The sequence below is a fragment of the Neolamprologus multifasciatus genome, chromosome 7 (genome assembly GCF_963576455.1).
Source record: "Neolamprologus multifasciatus chromosome 7, fNeoMul1.2, whole genome shotgun sequence".
Lineage (NCBI taxonomy): Eukaryota > Metazoa > Chordata > Actinopteri > Cichliformes > Cichlidae > Neolamprologus > Neolamprologus multifasciatus.
The window spans coordinates 29571261-29593669 of record NC_140445.1 but is presented as its reverse complement, the minus strand read 5'-3'; the positions used below and the strand labels follow the sequence as shown (position 1 = coordinate 29593669).

Here is a 22409-nt window from a genome sequence, read left to right as displayed (position 1 = left end):
TTTAAGCCTGCAAAATGTGAAATCCAGCCTGGCAACCCCCCAAAAAAGCTACTAACAACTGCAACCAACATCATGCAGCGTTATGAAAATGGTGAGAACAAAAGTGACACTCTGCTGCGATGGTGGGAAACAGCAGTAATTAGAACAACAACAGCATCCCAAACAAAGCAAAAGTTGTTTTGTATTTCTTTGTCGGTGTCTGAATGGGGAGATAAATGCAGATTGTTTCATCAAATCAGCCCACGCCAGTGTAAAGTCACCACACACTATTGGTGTTTAATCTGTAACTGGATTCAGCAGTGGTGTAAAGTGTCAGGGGAGGGTGTTGAGTTTATTTGAGTTTTATTTCCACATATTTCGGCTTCCTTTTTCATTTCTTCTTTTAAGTAGAAAAAAGTAAATTGCAGTTTAAACACTATATTGCTCATGTTCATCCCAATTTTAGCCTCTAAACGTCCATTGGGTAATTAGTGACACATCTACCATTAGGCTGTCACATGTATTAGGTACCACCAAAGAAGCTTGTGTTTCATTAAAAACTGGACTCCTTCACATTAACAGTTTCTCAAAGTAGCCTGCATAACTTGATAGCTACTCTGTTTCAAGTAGGCTTGGCATGCTAATGGATCTAAAACATCTAAATATTATATCATTACAATTAAAATCCAATAAATAATTCTGTATACCCCACTGCAGAGTAAAATGGCCTGTATTTGTATAGCGCTTTACTTAGTCCCCAAGGACCCCAAAGTGCTTTCGCCCATTCACACATTGGTGATGGCAAGCTACATGGTAGCCACAGCTGCCCTGAGGCGCACTGACAGAAGCGAGGCTGCCGGGCACAGGCGCCACCGGGCCCTCCGACCACCACCAGTAGGCAACGGGTGAAGTGTGTTGCCCAAGGACACAATGACCGAGACTGCCCGGTTCAAGCCGGGGCTTGAAGCGGCAACCTTCCGATTACAAGACGAACTGCCAACTCTTGAGCCACGATCACCCCTGAGTAGGTTTTAATTATTTATACCTATTAGTATTATTCATAAACTAATTTATGCTTAACATGTGGTGCCAGCTTATTTCCTGCACACTGATTATTTTGTTGAGTTTTTTAACCCAAGCCTAAATCAGTAACCTTTTTTATAAGAGCTTAAATTATTGTACTGTACTGTAGAGGTTTGTGTCTTTTTACTAATTCTGCTAGCAATTCTTATTATAACGTAATCTGGGGTACGGGGTACATCACCATTGCAGCAAATAATGGGAGAAGGCAGGGATAGCTCAGTAGGTAGAGTGGTTGCCCCATGATCGGAAGGTCGGGGGTTCGACTCCACTGAACAGCTACCCTGAGGTACCCCTGAGCAAGGTACCGTCCCTACACGCTGCTCCCCGGGCGCTGCATTGGTGGCTGCCCACTGCTTCACTGGGTGAATGTGTTAAATGCAGAGGAATTTCCCTATGGGGACTAACACATATATATTATTACATTATTATATCTAACCTTCACTTGAGCAGGTTATGATCTAGGTAAGGTATAAGTACAAATAAAACCACTGCCGACTGACAATTACTTTTTAAATTGCATTGTCAATCTGGAAGGAGCCCATTGACCTATAAAGGTATAAGCCTATTGTATAAAGCCATTTCATTGTTTTGTAAGCCTCACTGTAGACAAACAATCCTAAAACAGGACATGTAAGCTTTATGTGCAATAACTTGCAACTTATTGGTTTAAATTCTGCTCTAATATTTGTTTGTTACTTACTCTCAGACTGCACAGGCACCAAGACAAAAATAAGAAAGCAAAAGTTTTTAAACACCCTAACAATGCATCTAAGCTGTATATTATTTTAATAAAAGTTCCAAACAGTTCCAGTCACAGTCAGGTCTGCCTATGTCATAATGATGGGGCAGTTATATTAATTATTTGATTCCTGTGACTTTGTTTAACCTTTCCATATTCATCTAAATATTAGCTTTCCCTTAATTTTTAAATTAATATACTCTGCTCCCCGTAGATTTGTGAGCAGTCGTATATTGTAAATAGTGCCTGATAGGTATGGTGGGTTGCTAGACTGACTCACACTAAACATATGCCTTGTAATAGCTAAAAAGAGAGCTCTGAAGCAAAGCACTTTAGTCCTGAAGAGTGCAGCTCTGCAACTTAACTTCATGAAAGTGCAAATGTGTTGTTACATTTTCCTTTTAGTAAAAAAAAGTAATTTGTACCAAGAATATGTATAAAGATGAACGTAGCAATTATGTTAAAAAAAATCTTTTAAGAATGTCGAACCATGCTGTGATGATGGCACACTTCGGAATCGCACAAGAAGTGCTTGACAAAGTTAATAGGTAGACTGATATGTAGCCAACCCTGTTGAGCCTCCTTCTGTCCTCGCCTAGATAATAGACTGAAAAAGGATGGATAGCAAACAGTGAACTTTTGAGGAGGCTTACAATCAAAAGCCATCCAGCTAACTACAGGATCCAGCAGAGAACCTCATAGAGCATACCACTGTTTTTCTCACCAATGATTACACTGTCAGCTATTCTACTATACAGAGAAAAGGAAAAAGAAAAAAAGAGTGAATTTCCGGCCCCTGAATTTTCTTTTTTGTTTTGCTGTAATCATGCAGCACTGAGCTGCTGCTCGAGTCATTCTATATCCTCACTTTTACGGTTAAGTGTCTCAGAGCACCCTCTCAAGGTTCAAAATTGGATATAAAAACACCAGTGTATGCATCAATACTCCTGTGACAGCTCAGATATTAAACCTGAACCCGCTGACTCATCATCATCGACAAAAAGCTCCTTTCTTTCTCGTAAAAAGAGAAAGAAAAGTTTTACAACCAAGTTCTCTGCTCTGGCAGCAAACATGTGGTAAGGCTGAATAAAATCATCTCTAGGAAAAATAGAAGTTATAACCACCCCCTCACCACCCTCATAGGGGTGTATAATGGTGGTACGAGGGTGTGTGTGTGTGTCTGTGTATATATGTGTGTGATGTGGGTGTGAGTGTATTGTCCTGGCCACATTCGGTTAACAACCCCATTAACTGGCTCACAAAGCAACCCCGGGGCAACGATAACATCAATCCTGGCTTTAGAGGCCATTACGTTTCTGCTCGAGATATATGCCGTGCGCTGGAAAAGTGAGGTGAGGCCGTGGCGGCTGAGTGGCTAGAGGGTGCCACAGTGTCACCAACAGTTTTTTTTTTTAAGCCTAGCCCTCTGTCCACCCCATCCTGATAGCACACAAACACCAATAGAGCTTCAACAAGCCCCCCTAGGCTGCTTGGCAGGTGAGAGCTGAGGCCGATTATCTGCTTTACTCAGACCTTCACACTCCACACATAAAGCAAAACATTTCGAAATGAACACCACAATGGATACGCTAAGTGTGCAAAGGCACCTTCTAGACCACACAGAAACAGATGTCCAAAAAGGAAAAGTAATCAACTTCACCCCACCAAAAAATCATCTGATCAAACTTAAACCAGTTTTTGCAATAAAACTGTTGTGCTATTTAACTTCATTCCATTTGAGACCACTCCTCTTCTGCAGATCATTAAGGAAACCAGGCAAGAGTTGTAGAGTAGACACGGATGGTGGACAATGATTTTTGGGGCTTGTCAGTGGTCAGAGTGATCGCTCCTAGCTTGCGAATCAAGGTGTTGTTTTTTTTTTTTTTAGCTTATTCCCACCGTTAATCTTTTAAATTGACACTATCATTATTATGTAATCAATCAACATTAAATTTAATCTTCCTCATAATCAACACTTGTGAAGCAGACATGTCTGGGCTAAAACTCACACCCCTGCACTATTTGAAATGAATGTGGGTGTGGGAAGCACAGGTATTAGAGAACACAGAAGGATTGCATTTCTATCATTTGGCTTGACTTGAAATTAGATGTGCGACTGAAAGTTTACAGAGAGAACTTATTTCCTCTCTTTAACTGTTTTTTTTTTTTTTTGTTTCCGCCTGCCATGTTTGCCGGTGAAAGGCCGTGCGTGGGGAAGGGCACGGCGAAGAGAAAAAGAGAGCCTGCTGAGTCAATTTATGCAAATAAAAAAAGACTGAATAAGTTAGCAGAACTAAAAAGTAAAAAAAAAAATGTGTCAAGTACAGTTTACGACTGTTTTAGCTGTTCCACTTTAGCCATGCACTTACTGTTACTAATTAGTGTAGTTTTATGTGAATGAGGGTGTGAAGCTTACTGCATGTTCTTTGTCTTCATTCTGAAAGTGAGAAATAAACTCCACGATGGGTATCTCTCCCAACAGCAGCAGTAGCGCTGTTATGTCTTTTATATTAGCGCCACAGATTTCTTTCATTTCCTTGTTATTCAGAAAAACTGTGATATATTGTTGAAATTGCACTGCTTTTTTTCCTAATATTAAAATCTCAGGGATTAAATGTGCAGTTAAAAAACTTTTTCACTGGTCTGGTCCACTCAAGATTGAAATAGGCTGCATATGGCTGATAATGTAAAATGAGTTTGACATCCCTGTAAGGACGCATGTGTAAATAAAGTCCAAATACATTTTTGGGAACTCTACCAACACCATCATTCATTGATGCAAATGTGAATTTTAATGGTAATAATTAAGAAAAGAAAAAAGGGAATTGGGTTGTTTTAAATTAGAATATACCAGGCTGATAAAAAAAGTCCTAAGATGAAGCTTTGAAGTTTTGGAATAACACTACAAGCTTATTGTGTCTGTTATGGCTACGAATATTAATGATTTAGAGCTCCACGTGCTCACCCCCGTTCTTAATCCACCGTAAGAAACAGATAAACTGTATCAACACATGTGCATAACTATGTTCAAACACACACACACTATACATAGGGTGGGTTTTGATTATCAATTTATTGATTTAAATCGATTCTAGCGTGGATAACGTGATATCGATTCATTAAAATCCTAAAATATAAATGTATTTTGCCCTCAGGTTAAACCTCACAAAATTTCAACAACCACCAAACAGCTAAACAGTAAATGAGAGCAGGTACACGGATTCTGCACAAAGACGTAAACACAAAGCGCGAACCCGCCGACGCATCAGAATCAGTGAGACGTCGTCTTTCTCACTTGACGGCACGGACACGGTCGAGGCTGAAAGCTGACAGCTCACTGATTCTGACGTTTCGGTGGGTCCGCGCTTTGTGTATACGTCCTTTTTGCGCTAGATTCTGAAGCTGCAGGTTTGATCTCTCTCCAAACAATATTGACTGAACCAGCAGCAAAAGAAGATCCAAACTTTTTTGCTTCACATAAACATCGTCATGAATTTCCTCTCATTTTTCCTGTTTTGCTTCCACCACGATAAAATCACCCCTAATGCAGAGCTCGTTGTCTCTCTCTCTCTCAGTGTACTTCCAGAACAGTTTCACATCTAAAAATCTCTATTTTCTGCATTATTTGCTTGCTTATTATGCACAAGTCTACCGTTCTTTACAGCGCTGTCGGCTGCAGTTTTTTTCCTTTTACTTCCGAAAAGAAAGCCACATTTCTGCCGTTCAATAGGCTACAGAACAAATTTAAACTTTTTAAAATTATGCAAAATTACAAAACGCTTAGCTCTAATAAAACCTCTGTAACTTTGCTCTGCTTCATGTCAGCAGCATCAGGTAATGTTCATATGTTGATTAATGGTTTTCTTTCGTTTTTGATCTACTGCAGAATATTTTTTAGGTCATCTGCTATAAAATCCCAAGCCAGGAAAATCTCCTTCATGTTTTTCTGAGTTCTATCCTCAGTTACTTTGACACAAAGGCATCTGCTGTGATGCTTACACCTTGGATAAAGTCTAGCAAGTGTCAGCTTTATTTTTATAGACAAAAAAATATGGAAATGTAATGATGCGTGATCAGAATTATAATATTTCTGACTGTCTGAGTCAAAATTTCCCAGATTCGAATCAAATCGTGGATCAAATCGATTCAGGACCTTGTGAATCGGAATCGAATTGATTCTAGAAATCAGTGACCACCCAGCCCTAACTATACACACCAAATCACAGAAAATACTCTTTCACTATGTACAAATGTGCAATTCCAACACAAGCAGTACAAATAACAAATGCACCCAGAGACACGGACATTCACATACACGTACACGTGATACAGCTCCTGTTTTGTCTGCTCACTGCTCGCCAATGATAACATTCACACTCCACAGACGCTGGAAAAAAAGGTCAGTGGTTTCTTTGCCCTTCCTTTTCCGTCTGCTCCTCGGGTGACTATTAAGCACCAGGACTCTATATGGAAACATGTTTGTGTGCAACACCAAGTGCTTCATAGCCAGATTTCTCCAAGGGAGGTTTAACTGCTTCAATTAAAATCACATAAAGGAGAGTGTGCAAGTCCTAACAGCATAAACATGTTCCTCTTTTAGAACAAACAAGGATAAAGAGTTTTCCCCCGATGGAGCCAGGTGGATGTCGATTTCCTCTCACGCTAATCACACTTTGGAAAGTGCCATGAGAGTTAGCACAGATGAGTGACGGCTCCCCCGCCGTCCCAAACATACGGGTGGGAGGGGACCAGTTTACACCCAGCACCCAGGGGATCAGTCAGCTCTCCCAGCGGGAGCCCCGCTGAGCATCTCCCTGATTTGGTGAGACAGGGAGGCTTTCACGGCGACTGTGAGAGGAAAATCCGAGGCTTGTTTCACAATAGGAAATAGGACGGAGTTTACTTCAGGGGATGGAGCTCAGAAAAACCCACCTACACTCACTTTACTAATCTCCTAAGGCTGATGTGAATCTTAACCATGTGGAATTCTCGGTTTGCATTAAAGTCAGTGGCATTAAATAAGTTTGTGAAGACAGGATGTTTGAAGGGCGGTCTGTATATTTTACTTTTTACTGTGATATATGATGATCAGAAACTGGAGTTCTAAAGTTTAGCCTTATTGTTGTTTTACTTGCACTGTTAAAGCTACAGTCATGGTGTGCATACAACAAGCCAACCTGTCTGCTCAGTTACCACAGTAGATTTCTACAGAGGAGAAACTTGGGCTGCCAAGGACTTAAATTCACAAGAATAACATTGAGAATCGGCAGGATGTAAAAAAATAAATAAAAAATACCATTCACAGTTTTAACAAGCTTCTTGTTAGGAAGCACTCTGTACAAAAGCAATCTACCATTTTCTTTAACAACTTTCAATGCTTTGTGGTACACTCAAAAAAATCTGTTGTTGGATGAATACATTTTAATCATGGCACCTTTTTCCACGCAATTTAACCAAGTACAATAAACCATTTTTGATCATGTCAAACCAACACATTTGGCATTTGGTGGTTTAATGTAATCAGATTACGTTGGATCAACGTAGTATACTTACATTGATTTGAAGTATGTAGAGTGACATTTGTTTTAATTCATTCTACACAAGTTAAAAACTTTAGGAAAACACAATGAAATCTTGTTGTTTGAACAACTACTTTGTTAATCAAGGCAATTACTGCTAGTCTTGCTTAATGAACCAATATGGGGGTTGATGATTTCACTCATTTCAATCTAATTATTTCAATTAGATTTGTTTTCATTTGTTACACATTTAGAAACCCACTACTTTACAATAATAAAAAGTCACATTCAGATTATGATAACATTAACTTTATTAACTGAATTTACCTGACAATAAGGCTACATTCACACTGCAGGTCTTAATGCTCAATTCTGATTTTTTGATCAAATCCGATTTTTTGTCTGCTTGTTCACACTACAAATAAAATGCGACAGCAAACGCACTCTAGTGTGAACCCTCAAAGCGGCCCGCATGCGCAAAAGAAGATGTCACACACAACGCGCTCTGTTTAGACCCAGAGCAAACAGTATTGTTTGACTGATGGCCCTTAATATAAAGACTTTAGACTTTATGTTTCTCAATTTTTGCTTTAAGTTATTTTGTTATTTACATAACAATGTAAATAACCTAATAATTATTCTTATTGCTGTTTTAGAGAGGAGCAGTGCTTCAAAGGATATCAGTACCACATACAAAACTGACCCAGATCGGATTTGAAAATATCGGATTTGCGCCGTTCACACTGTCATACCATGATCGGATATGGGTCGCATAGGGTCAAAAAAAATCGGATTTGATGCGCTTTCGCCTGAAGTGTGAACGTAGCCTAAAAGCTTACCATTTTTGTACACCTGCAAGCATTATGCCACTTTAAAAGTAAAACATTAGAATACTTATTTAAATAGGTAATGACATCTGAACTATGTTGGAACCAAAGCTTCCACAACTAAAAAGATGCACAATTTGCTCTATAAACTAATATGTCAACTGTATTTTAAAAAATTAAACTAAAAGATGAAAATACATTTCCCACGTGGCAAGTTAAAACATTTGACAAAATAGAATTACTATTGTGTGAATATGGAAAAAATACAGTATAGAAATAATTTGGGTGCAACAACAACAAAATAACAACAACAACAACAACAAAAATCCATAGGGAAAAAATACAGGGATTTTTTAAAAAAAACAAAAATAAAATTTTAGGAAGTAAAACTATCCATATCCTTATCCATATAAGGACAAACAAAAATCATCTGCAGTGCTGTATAAAAGGTGATTTGCCAAACAGAGAGAATCCAGAAACTTAATAAAAAATTATTTCTTTTTAAATGAGAGAAAAGAATATAATATAAACAACTAAAATATTAACATTATATACTGGAAATCACCATTGCATCAATAAACCATTGAAGACCTGTCAAATTTTCAGTGGAATGATTACTTCCTGACACCAACTCAGTTCCAACAGCAACTAGCACCTACACCTTCAGGGTCATCAGAATGTTGCGCTGGGTCAACACTAGAGATGGCACGATACCACTTTTTTATGTCCGATACCGATACCGATATCACATTTGGATATCTGCCGATACCGATATGAATCCAATATAGTGTGTTTTTTAATCAATAAAACGTTTTTTTAATATCTTGCTGCATTTTGTATAAGTTTATACTCAAGTTTAAATAAATAACAACACTAAAGCTATTCTGTTATACCTGTATGTAAAAACTACACTGCGTCCAAAATATGTCATAGTTCAGCAACACTGATCAATCTAATAAAGTTAAACCTGCTCCATCCTCCCTATTCTGGTATTTTAAAGAGTACTTAGAAGAAATTTTAAGCAACCTAACTAATAGGGTTGCAAACTCCCAGCAAAAAAAAAAAAAAATAGGGAACCACCCCCCACCTCATGATGCTTAATCGATGTAATCAAATTTAATTTGATGCAGGGGGAAAATGCACAAAAATAAATTATTTTTCAAGAATAATTAAATAGATTCAACATCTTTCTTCAACAGAATTGCAGACTGCACAGATGGTATCTTCCCAAAGGAAAAAGTACTATAGCTTACTAGGGTATATTAGACTTAACAGTTACTATATACAGTAATGGACTTCTATATATTTTACACAAGATTAAAACTTTGGGTGTAAGAGTCAGATAATTATTTATTAAAAACTAGACATTTTAAATGAGAATAAGAAAGAAAAGTATGTCTTTGTGCCCCCTTTTCCCTGTTCATGCCCTATCGGCCCCCCTGGCTAAACTTTGCTAGATCCGCCCCTGCACAATTACCAGCCGTCAGCTACGTAGAAAAAGATCCTGGTGTAGAAAGTAATATTAAATAAATTCTAACAACAGCTTATCAAGCTTAAACGTGCTGCTGTTGTTCAGCCGCTGGTTTCCTCTTTCTGGTGAGAAGTGGGCCAAAAACAAAGAAGAGAGACGGACTCGCGACAGAAAAGCCGATCAGCTGATCATTAAGCAGTTTCACGATTGAAGCAGCAGGAGAGAGAGAGAGAGAGAGAGAGAGAGAGAGAGAGAGGCAGTGCTCCAGGTATGGTTGTTAAGCTTAACGTGGGAATGCTTTACAAACATTCAGAGATGAACTTACACACTTGCTTTACTTCTCTCTGGGAAAACGTCCTCATAGATGAAATGCTGGTTTGCTAGCAAGGCTACAAATACACACAGCCGCTCTATCACGTGATGCACACTGCTGCTACGTGCTACGGTTATGAGCCGAGTTACGCCGCGTAGCAAGTTTTGTGAGGTGCTTTTTTGATATTTAATGGATCGGATTACATTTTTTATTTCTCGCCGATATCCGATCCAGTAATTTGGGTCAGTATCGGACCGATACCGATACGTAATATCGGATCGGTCCATCTCTAGTCAACACACACCACTAAACCTACCTACCTTGAAATTTTTGAGTGAATCTGAATTATGCTTTCTCTTTTTGTGTGAATAAAATGTACCAACGATATTTGTCTTGAAAGAGCAGCCTGTAAATACACAAGTTACTGTCTCACTATTTCATAAATGTGATCCAATATGTCCAAAATAATCTCTCTCTGTGGTAAGGTCACTGCAGTCACATAACTCACACCTAAAAGTGACTGAACTGACAGCTGTCTGTTAAAAATGAGAAGAATGACATCTGTAAACATGTGTTTTTAGTCCACACCAAGTCTTAAATGTGCATGTACATATATACAAAGATAACACTGGTTGGGTCCATAATGGTGATGTAATCTACAGTGTTTCAATAAGTTTGTACCTACTCTCCCTGATGGAACAATGCTTGCACTGCCACATACAAGTCACTGAAAGAAAAAAAGAGAAGCAGTTTTAAGGATGGTTTTATTGGCAACCTTTTTTTCTTTTTAATTAAATCATAAAACTATCATAAAAATGTATGATGGCAAAAACTTACCATGTATTAAAGAGGAGGCACAAACAATCAGAAAAAGGGGGCAGCTTTCTTTGTGGTGTTACTGTGGTAAAGAAAACAGACAAAATTATTTTATAAAAATTTCACAGTGGATTTTTTTTTTTACCTTGTTGCAAATGTATTTAAAAAAATACAAAAACATATAAATACTTCTTGCACTATAAAATTCACGGATAAATATCCAATGGGTTGCAAAATGTTACACAGCAGTGTTTCACACTATGCAATAAAGATGCTGGTAGTTACGGTAAAGGGTCCTACAGGCGATCTTTATAACTTAGCATTATTTAGCAACTCGCGCACGCTACAGTTTAACTTACATCAACGTGAGAGGCCGAACGCTTTTAAGAAAAAGAGAAAGAAAGAAGAAATGGAAATGATAAAAGGAAGAACGACCATGTCGTGCAATAACCGTAATTTAAAAGCAAAGTTACTGCTGGCAGAGCAAGGTAAAAGTTTTATGAGACAGCCATATTAGCTTTAGCTAACTTCATTTACCATGAAAGGGAATTACAAACATGTTAAATATTGTATTAAACATATCAATGACCGCTCAAAACACTATAAGACTAGCTACAGAAACAGGTAACATGAAAAAATGAAAAGCAATAAAGTGGAAATGCTAATAATAATGATATAAATATAGCTAGAGCGGATTAGAAATCTGGTATTAGACGGTACCGATTGGCACAGTCTAATACCAGATTTTCACTGTATTTGCTCCACTCCCGCTGTCTAATTTCCAATGCAGACTTGCATTGGAAAAATGACAACTTACACATTCACAGTTAAAAACCTTATTGAACAATTAACCGACGAAATAACTTAGTTTGACTAAGATATTTTCAGTTATTTATTACTTACCTTAGTGTGGAAGATTCCGCAGAGGGAAACGGCAGTTCACATAACTTTGTCCGTGTTCCCGCCTCTTCACTTCTGGGAAGTTTGAGCACTCGTACTAGGCACAGTGTTGCCAACTCCTTAGTAAGGAAAATCGCTATTGGCTGTCCTAAAAGTCGCTAGAAGTCGCCAAATGACGTCATCGCCTAATTTGCATAATTTGTCATGCTAATGTAATTGTAACCTACGTTGTTGGAGAGGGAAATAACGTTGTGGAAGAGACATAAAGTGAGTAAAAAACGTCCTAAATGCAGTTAGAATTTATTTAGAACTACAAATTAAATTTATTTTAGCAATTATTGTTTTTTAATGTCACAATTCCAACCCTGCTCCTTTATCCAGGCCTGGACTGGCAAAAGTGACCCGAAATTGGCACTCTGGTGGAGTTACTTTGTGTGTGAGAGTGTGTGTTTATAAGTAGTTTTAAACCTTGTGATCCACAAAACAGCCTAACAGTAAAAGAAGAACTCATGCGCGATTCATTTGCAGTTTGGACGCACAGGTGTGAATGTCTCCTGCCCTGATAGCAGCTGGGGGAGGACTATCCTCCACCCGTGAGCGCTTTGGCACGGGTGCACAGTAAAATTCGGAGTGTTAAAATAACACTTAAAGAGTTAAATTTAACACTGGTCCCGAGTCTATTTGGTCCCATTCGGAATTGGTGTTAAATCGACTCTTTCTATAGTGTTAAAATTTTAGAGTAAATTAACTCTAAATAGAGTAAAAATTTAACACTGAGTAACACCGCCAGAGTGTTAAATGAACCTAACACTACTAGTAGTGTCATATTATTTACTCTATCATAGTGATAAATTAACTCTATTTGTGTAAAATTCCACTGATTTTTAACACTGAATTGAGTTATTTGAAATTAACACTGGGGGTTCAAATAACTCTGATGAGAGTTGATGTTACTCTATACTGTGTTATTCATACACTAATCTCTAGTGAAAAATTAGCTCTCATAGAGTAAAATTTTAAATTAATTTTACACCAAGTAGTGTTACTAAAACTCTTCCTGTAGTGTTACCTTTACACTTAATTTAGTGTTTTGCAGCATAAAACCTGGTTTCTAATAATGCTTTAAAATATAAAACAAGTAAGCAAAACCACAACTAGATAATACGTTTAATGGCTTTATTTTGATGTCAGGCTCAAAATATTAAAACATCTCATGTAGTGTACATAAAACACTACACACACAAAAACAGTCATAAAACACTTTAAAACAATGAATTTAGTTCGGCATAAAATGACAATATGGAACCACATACAGGGAGGAATCAGAAGTGCCATACTTCATTTGAAGATCAAATGGTTTGAAGTAACACAGCTCTTTTATGTTCAACACCTTCAGCACCATATTGGGGTGCATTCTGACCTTAAATGCATGAAAATGGTCATCAAAACACAAGGTTTCCATCAGTTTTCCACAGAGCAATACAATGTCATCTTTCACAACAATACTTTTGATCTTATAAAACACTGGAATCTCAGACACTACCTCTGTACAGATGATAAAGTCAGGGCGGTACTCTGTACCATGATGCTTTATCCACTTAGCTGAAAAAACACTGGTAGACAACGCAGCTTCAAATTTTAAAGCAATTTCTGGACCTTCTTTCAGCTCTCCAAGTGTCACCATCTTTCCTGGTCCTAAAGCTAATCTTTCAAGGCTAAAAGACTCCCAATACATGGCCATACAACTTTGGTGTTTCTTGGCCAATGTCATTGTAATGTTTTTAAAGCTTTTTAATTGCTTCTTAAAGAAGTTATGTTTGGCTTCGTAACGCATGCACCACATGTGCAGAATTGGGCCAATATTTCGTATACTGCGAGGGTAATGTATCATGAAGTGATGCTTTGGTAGGAGACTGAGTGTGGGAAATAACTGCTTAAAGAGCTGATGATGATCAATAATCAAATGTTTGAGGTAGATGGTCATACCTTCTGACAGCACTGGTGAAAACACAATATTGACAATTTGTAGAAGCAGAAGTAGAAGATGCCAGTAGCTATCACCCACCTGTACTAAATCGCCAAACATCAAAGGTACATTACGCAATAAGCACCAAGATTGAATCGCATTTAGTCCTAAATCATTACTGCCATCAAACAACTTTACCCTTGGTGGGCGATTTCGCTGCTGATTGAAGCCATAGTCAAAGGCATGTATTCTACCAGCAAGTTGTTCAGCACTTAGGAAGTTCTCCTGAATGTACTGCAGCACAAGTTTCACCTCTAACTGAGCAACTCCCTCCAAAATGTCATGCATGATATCTACAGAAAAATTGTTGGCTGTGTTGAAATATTTAAGTGAATTCAAGAGACAAGTGCGTTTCACACCACATACATGAGGTAGCGTAGGATCTCTTTGTACACTTTCACAGTGCTGCTTATGCATATCAAGAGTTCTTAGTGCAACACCAGAATCATCTTCACAGAACACACTTTGAAAACAATCCTTCTCAAGCAGACAAAAGCGACAACAATATCGAGCTGCAAATGACTCCACGAACCCAAACAGACTATGCAAACCAAGATTGTCCCCAGTGACCTGGATTACAGTGCCATGAACCAAGTGTTTAAACATGGGAAGTTTCAGTCCCTCTGTCTCAAGAACTTTCAGATCATTGACAAGTGGCTCAAGGATTGAATTAAAGCCATAACGCTTTGAGTCTTGTGCATGAAAAAGAGCACACAAATGAATATTGACCAACAACGAATTAAAGATTGGAGGAAAATTCCTTAGTGTAAAGTATATTGCACCCAATTTATGTACACCCTTTTTAGAGCCCAGGGGATTTGCAGTTTCAAAGTCATCATAAAACAGTTGAATTTGTAAGGCATCTTTTTCTGCAGAAAATAGGGGACATCTTTTAACATAGGCAGCATCGATTAAGTCTGCATACACACCTTCTCTGGACATATTCCTTGACTTGAACATGTCGACAACATGGTGGTTTTGAAAGATAGTTTTCAGTGTTTCCAAAATAGGAACATATGCAAACCTATCAGTTACAATGACTTGATCAAAAGTCCCTGTGATCTTGTTTCTTCTACTGTCAAATCTTGTGCCAAGCACCATTTCAACAGGTTCAACAGTTGCCCATTTTTGTTTAAAGTGCCTATTTCGTTTAGCTTCTGAATTTAACAGTGTGAATGGGTTTTCAAAGTTTTTGAATGACTGCTCTAATTTCTTTTTACTTGTTGTGTCCTGTGAAGGTAAGCTCTGTAAAGCTGCATCTTTAGCCTGAGTATGAATCTCAAAAAACACTTCCTCCATTGAGGAGACAAAACTATTCACAGTAGATTGGCTTAATCCAGCTGCCCTGAGCTGTGCAACAGTAGAGGCACACATATCCAAAGTGCTCTTATTTGAACTTTTCAACATTTCAGATGTTGTGGGTGTTTCTTCTACATTAGTTGACACCACCTCCCCTGTAGTGCTAACTTCTTTAACTGCCACATCAGGCTGTAAATTAACATCAGTGTCAGCCTGTTGGTCGAAATAGTTAAGGTGTTTGGTATTTAAATGTTTTCTAAAACCTGAAAAAGTGCCAAACACACAGCCACAGTCACGCTGGGCACATTTAAGGCGAAGATTTCTTCCAGGTAAGTAACCATGGACTAACCGTAAATGCCTAACAAGCATGTTTGAACCAGTGAACTCAGCCTGACAGACAAAACACTTCATGATGGAGAATTAACCTTCAAGCCCTAATGAAGCAACCTTGCCCTTATTTCAGCAACTCTGGGACTTTCTTTGACTTTGCCAACATCTATATTGTACACAGTGGTTTGGATGAACGTGTACATGTTGTGAAGCATGGTGTTGTAAGATGTGCCAAACACAAAATGTGCTTTAAACAGTTCATCAAAAGCACCAAGTGAAGAGGTAGACTTGCATGGTATGGCATTCTTGTCAAGAATAATGAAGAACTGGTGGATGTCATTCTTTTTCACCCCAACAGCCAGGAGATAGGGTTGAGTGCTGGTAGTGATGGCATCAAGGTGCTCTTGGATATTTGTTCCAGTCTGAAAAGACAAATACAGACAGGGAATAAGAATCAAGTGTTTCTTAAACTGGTAATTCATACCATAAAAATAGAAAAGAAACAAACCTTCTTGAAGACCACGAGATGCCTTTCTGCTTGAGAAGCTGACACCTTTCCTGGTCTCTTCTGACCCTGACCAGATGGTGGAATCAGATGTAATAGCAATAGAATCGCTGAGAGGTCACTGTCCCAGCCTGAAAAAATATTTGTTTTTAATAAAGTTGAATCATCATCATCAATAACAAATTTCAATGCATCTGCATTGACAAAATGTTTGAGTAGACCCAAAATACAAAAGGACAGCTGTTCTATGACAAACATTATATATGCTGTGAATGTGCTAATCAAAGAAATAACAGCTCACCAATGTCAGCATTAACTTCAGTGGCATCCTCAGGAGAGTCAGCTGCCAGCAAGAGTTCTTCCAGGTCACTGGTAGAAGGAAGCTTTCTGCCTTGTTGGATAATCTTTCTTTTGAATGTTGTTGGCCACCTCTCCAGCAACCTGCCTGATACATCCTCACCAAACATCAGTACAAAATCCTGTTCGATCTGTAACAGGGATAGAGAATAGAGAATTATATCTGCTATCTGCAAAAAATAAAATGTGTTTACATTGTCAACGTAATGAAAAATACTCACCAAGCCTTTGATATCTTTGAAACGTGGAAAAACAGATAGTATGTTGCTTGACAGCAGGGGGTCAAGGACCATGTTGTGTCGATAAACAAATGTCAACTTCATCTTCTTCTTGACTGTGTCTTCATCAGCTGAATGTTTCATCAGAGAGATTGCTTCCTTACACTCATCCTCACTCAGCACGTTCTCTGTAACAAACTGCAACTCTCGTCTGACAGTTGGTCCACCACACTGGTCTTCACCCGATGATCCATCTCCTGGTGCTAGACAATATGAAATACAACTTTATCAAAACTAATAATAACATTTAATAACCATTATTAATACAGAACCGCAATTTGGAACTGTATTATATGTTTCCACTTAATTATAAATGTTACCTCCAGATGATAATCGCCTCTCTTTAGCAGTGCATCTCTGTATGGTTTTAATCCTCCAGGCCAAATACCCAGTGCCACTCTCGCTATCATAATAATGTTCCTTGGAGAGTGACATATACAGACATTTTGTTTAATTTATCAGTAAGTTATGTAACCATGAACAGTTGATAAGGACATACATTTTGGCAGGATTTAAAATTTTGATTTTAGTTGTATCAGTTATTACTGTTAGCTACTTACATAGCCATTTTTTGAGTATGGGTCACTGAGGTAAGGGAAAAAGGTTACAATTCCTCTGGCATACATTTCTTTTACCTGCCGTGGTGGTGATGTACTGCAAGATCAAAAGGAAAAGAACTAGTCAGCTTCCCTGGAATTAATAGAGATTTAAAATAATTTGAAAATGATAGTAAAAATCACAGGGCCAGAAATAAATTACCCATTTTTTTCTGTCATGTCAGCTACCAATATGTTGACCATTTTTCTTCTGGTTTCATCCACCAGGGACTTGGTCCGATTGTACTCATTTATTATACGTTCTCCACCAGGTTCGCTGGTGAGAATGGATTCCACCAACTGGAAAAAACAATAAAAACATTCTACATGTTGATATAACCACTACAGTTCAGAACACTTAAACTACAAACAAAAAAGACACTATTAGAAGAATGTGGAAATCTGTTAACTCTTACTTGCTTAGCTTCTGCATCCAGCTTCTGACGTTTCCTCAAAGGGCTGTCTGAAAGGATGACAGTATCCTGTGAATCTGATGAATGTGGCGATGATAACTGGAACCGCTCAGGAGACACTTCTGCAACAGATGTTTCCAGACCTCAAAAATAGGAGCAAAACAAATCAGTTTAGACTCATTTTATACACTCTTTGAATAAACAATGTAATAATGACACACACAAAAATGACATTCAATGAAACACACATCATTCAAACAAACCTGTTTCATATTTGATGGTTAGTACTCCGGTTGAGGGATCTGTTACTATATCCTTAAATACATCCTCATCCAACTCAGTCCCTGAACTATCAAAAACTTTCACTCCTTCTGTTACGCCTGGCACACCAAACTTTGCAAATGCTGGAAACAAGCACACAACTTTGTGTAAACAAAAAGATTACATGGCATCTAATGTTTTGTAGCTTAAAATGAAGATAATTTCAAGATACTTCTTCAAAAGTGAGTCAGATAAATAAAAGCTAAATTATTAAGCGCCACTAACATGCTTGATAAGTGGTAGATTAAAATGGGTGACACTCACATTATGCAGTTTTTTCCCCACTAAATATACATTCATAACTAAGATGCTTCCAAAACACAGATCATTTTCAATTAATCATAAAATGCAGTTTGAAAAGACTAAATAACAAAAAGAACTTAAAGCCCCTTGTACACCTTTTTTATACAATGTTGGTTTCTTACCTGCAATCAAAAACTCCTTAAGGCTTGGCTCAGATACTCTAACAAATTTCTGCACACCTCCGAGTTTTGCTTTAAGCAGCATGCTTCCTGTAGACAGTAATTTCTTATAGTCAGTGCTCTTCATTGAACTACAGTAAACAGAAAATGTGAATATTAAATCAGTCCAATAAATACCAGCAAAATAGCCTTGCAATGTTATTTCTTACTGTATGTTACTTTTATGTCAGTGTAACAAGGTGTTTCAGCTCTTTGGCGGTAGTTTTTAGCCCTTTACTAAATGAGTATTTCATCTACAAGCGATATAATCCTCAATACAAAACTAAAGTAATTACTACTACTTTTTACCATTTGTCTGATCTAACTTAGTACTAGGGAGTCAGTATTTTGTCATCATTAGGTAACATACTGAACAGTCTGGTAACCAAAATGGAAAAAGGAGCGGGGTAACTTTTGTCAATACCATCAACTCACAATAAATACAAATGCTGTCATCTTAAATTCAACCTACTAAAAAAAAGCATTAAAAACTGAATCCTGGACATTTTGGATACTTTATCAAGCTTATAACACCTGCTGGTTGTACTCCTGTAACTGTAAAATCGCTGAAGACAGCCAAATTAAAATAAGACAATAACCTTACTGAAAACGACCTCTATATCTGGTACATAGGTATCAAAAAAAGAAAAATGTAACATTTAGTGTAAACCTTTAATTAGTTAATGCTTGGGTTATGTAATTTAAAATTTGACGATAGCGAATTGCCCGCGCACTGAGGTTAGCCAAAATGCTAGTTAGCTAGCTAATGTTAAGATGTAAATCCCAACACATGGAGGGTTTAATTTAATGGAATTTCGAACATACTAGAACACAACACAATCACCACTACACACTGAAATAAATTTTGATAACAAGCCTTACAGTCCAACACTGATATCAGTCAACTTTTTTTTTAGCTAATTAACAACCTTACATTAGCATACAGACAGTGTCACATTTGCTTCTGGTACAAAATGAAATATATAATAAACATGGACAAAAGGAATGTAACCTTATTTTAACGTGCTATCTGTGCTTAAAATGTCGAATTGTTGGTTTAATAAGTAAATATGAACAACTTACCCTGCAACTGATGTGAAGAAAATGGCGTCCTGAAAAATCCTCTTGGTTTGAAAACGAGTCTGTGGTGGGAGGAGCTTTCTAGAGTAACGTTGACACTGCCTCTTTTAACTCCACGAATCATCACCCACACTGGGGGGCGTTTTGCTCCAGCTGTTGTTATAATGACTCTATTAGAGTAAATACACTTTAACACTGCTGATTTAACACTGGGAAATTTACTGTGTAGTTTGCAGTGGTTTCTCTCTGGGTATTCTGGTTTCCTGCCACAGTGAAAAGTCATGCAGCTGTTAGAGTTAGGTTAATTGATGATTCTAAATTATCCGTGAATGTAAGTGTAAATGGTTGTTTGTTTCTAGGTGATAGACTGGTGACCGGTTCGGGGTGCACCCTGCCTCGTAACCTATCACTTTAGAGTTATTTCCCAGCCCTCGTGCAATTAGGATAAAGATAGGAGGATGGTAGTTGTTGTAGACCCATTCAATTTTTATGGTAATCAGAATTTAGACTTTGTTGAACCGTATGCAATATGAAGACAACATGTAGTATTTAAGGGACCAAGTAGAATTTGGATAAAAGTTAGTGAATAGTGTTGAAAAAGTGACAGAATTGTGAAGGATTAAAATATTCCAGGAGCTTAACTTACTCCATCTGAACATGTCTTAATCGTGTAATATGAACTCAAAATGCACAGGTTTACTGAATATGAAAAGGTTGTGTTGATTTAACTCAGTTGTTTAAGTTTCTACCAAAGCAAAACATTTGTGTGCAACTAGTGTCCACTATTGAATCAAATAAGTCCAACATGTTTTTGTCAGTGCAAAAAGAAGTTACGGTACCTGTATGCTTACACAATATTGTCCCGGGACGGAGAAAAACTTTCTGGTGAAGTTTTGGTTGATTTTGGGTTTTGCTTAACACTAGGTTGATTTTATCAGTGAGGTTTGAATTGTTTTCTTCCTCTAAGAGAGAGAAAGATGGTTTTATGCTTGGACATGTTTCCAACGGGCCCCAGTATTTGTTATTATATGAGTATTTTATTGGTTACGTTTGTCTTTGCTTTTGTTACAGTGCACTGAAATAAGAACATCTGAGAGGAGTGATCCACCGGTGGTGATATTTTGGTATTTTGTGAGTTCCTGATTTAACAAATCAGCTCTTTAATCCAGGCCTGAGAGATTGAACTTTAAAGCGCTATAAAACATGATTACTAGAAACAGTCGCAAAGTATTTTTCTCCATGATTATAATGGGCTCTGGAGAAATTCACTTATATGGGACATTGATCACATGAGAAGTCCTGAGCCTAAAAGGATTGCAGCGAGTCAATCCAGTCCAAAAAACAAGGAACTGTTTTTCCTCTAAAATGATGACGTCATCTTGCTGGTGATGGAGCCTCGAATAGGTTCCGCGTGAGACTCCATTATCAGCAATATCTGGTATGAATGTGTGTGAATGTATGCATGTGACTGGACTGTGATGGACTGACGACTAAATGTTTAAACTGACTTGACACTGAGACAAAAACGATACCGACTTTAGGATTAGTACATGTCTACAAACAATTCACCCAGCTTGTAAAAGAAGGGTGGATGTTTTGTCTCGCTTTGTTTTGTTTTTGCAGGAGTAGGAGGACAGAGACTAGGGGGGGGAGGCTGTAGCTTCACATGAGTGTGAACTGCAGACTTAACCCTTTGGTTGCTAATTTTGAGCTACTGATGTTTCCATCAAGAAAATTGTGTTTTATTAGCTGTGTTTCGATTAATGCAGCACATTATATTGTTGGGAATGTTAAATGCTAAAGTGAAGAGAAGCTTTGATTTCACTCAAGACTGAACATGTTATTATTAACCATAGCAGGCCACTGTAAAAATAAAAAAAAAGCCAATTAATTTAGATAGAAAAAGTCAAAAAACTCTACTGATGTCTATGAATAACAGGGGAATGATAGACTTGTCACATTCAAAATATAGATATGTAATGACAAACACTGGTCCACGTCATTTAGGTTCTCCATTGAAATAGTCAATAATTTAGAAAAGTAAGATAGAACCGACAGACAGGGGCATGTGGTGCTGCACAAGAATAAGAGCAAAATAAAGAAAAATTAAAATGTACCATTACACTCAGAGGATCAATATGAAATTCAATATATGCTAATTTTGTATGAAGTACGTGACTGATAACTGTTCTGTCCTGAGCTTTTGTTTTTACAGCGCCCACTTGACCACACCAACAGTTTCTCGCCACCAAAAGCGGGTACTTGCAAAGAATAGGGAGGAATATCATCAGAAGTGGGAAAGGTAAGCCCCGATGGGGGTGATAATGTAACACACCCAAAGAAAGATTTTAGGTCTGACCAACCGTCTCAGTCGTGGGCAAAACGATGACAGTCAATAAAATTCTAAAAGATAATTTAGTGACAAAAAATATTAAGAGATAAAAGATAAAACAGTCCAGTGTCCCATTCATGAATCAAATAAAAACACACAGTCCCAAGGTCAGAGCCAGCTATGCCACACGGCCAGTTGCACTCCACATGTTGCCTTTAACAGGGGTAGAAGTTGTCCTTGGAGACCCACTACCCTGAAAGCATATAGCCAGTGATCACTGAAACCTGTGTAACTATGCTGTCTTTAGGCTGTGGCATATAATAGGCCCTGGCCTGCACAGAGAGACAAAATGACACGTTGAGTATAAAATTCATAGCGCAAAACCCATTAATCCCAAAAATATCAGATTATCACATTACATACATGCACAGAGAGACAAAATGACACAGCAGTGTTTGTAGTGTGGGCTATAAGTAGACCAGTGTATCAGTGCAATCAAGTACACCTGCCTGTAATTAGTCAAACCGAATTCCAGCCATTGGCTAACCAAAAATGTGACACACACACAAAAAACCACTCCCAACCCAGTGCAACTTCACACAATAATATGGAGCTGAATTAACACAGGCACACTAGTCTACCATGTTACAACAACACCATTAATTTCACGTATGGTCAAATTCTTAAAACTTGACCCCAAACATGAAAAATTCTTCAAACATTTAGAGACAGAGTGGAGTTCTAGATAAACATAATGCAGCAAA

At 37.8% G+C, this 22409-nt stretch overlaps 2 protein-coding genes and 1 long non-coding RNA gene across 3 annotated transcripts in view; 1 reads left to right on the top strand and 2 right to left on the bottom strand.

Moving 5' to 3' along the window:
- The window catches only part of grin3a (glutamate receptor, ionotropic, N-methyl-D-aspartate 3A), a 93045-nt gene that overhangs the window by 34093 nt on the left and 36543 nt on the right, over positions 1-22409 (top strand). The gene's annotated exons all lie outside the window — the stretch shown is intronic.
- Positions 9971-12244, bottom strand: LOC146514525 (uncharacterized). Its single transcript, XR_014874852.1, has 2 exons — positions 10769-12244; positions 9971-10658 (listed from the first exon to the last, which is right to left on the bottom strand). It is a non-coding gene; the product is annotated as an uncharacterized LOC146514525 (long non-coding RNA).
- LOC146514524 (uncharacterized) lies at positions 15407-19504 on the bottom strand. The gene is made up of 11 exons (XM_085164710.1): positions 19317-19504; positions 18198-18284; positions 17715-17855; positions 17455-17594; positions 17202-17338; positions 17003-17096; positions 16763-16862; positions 16386-16645; positions 16109-16295; positions 15811-15938; positions 15407-15724 (listed from the first exon to the last, which is right to left on the bottom strand). Exons 1-11 carry the CDS (start codon positions 19435-19437, stop codon positions 15407-15409), a joined length of 1713 nt encoding a protein of 570 aa, XP_085020836.1. The 5' UTR covers positions 19438-19504.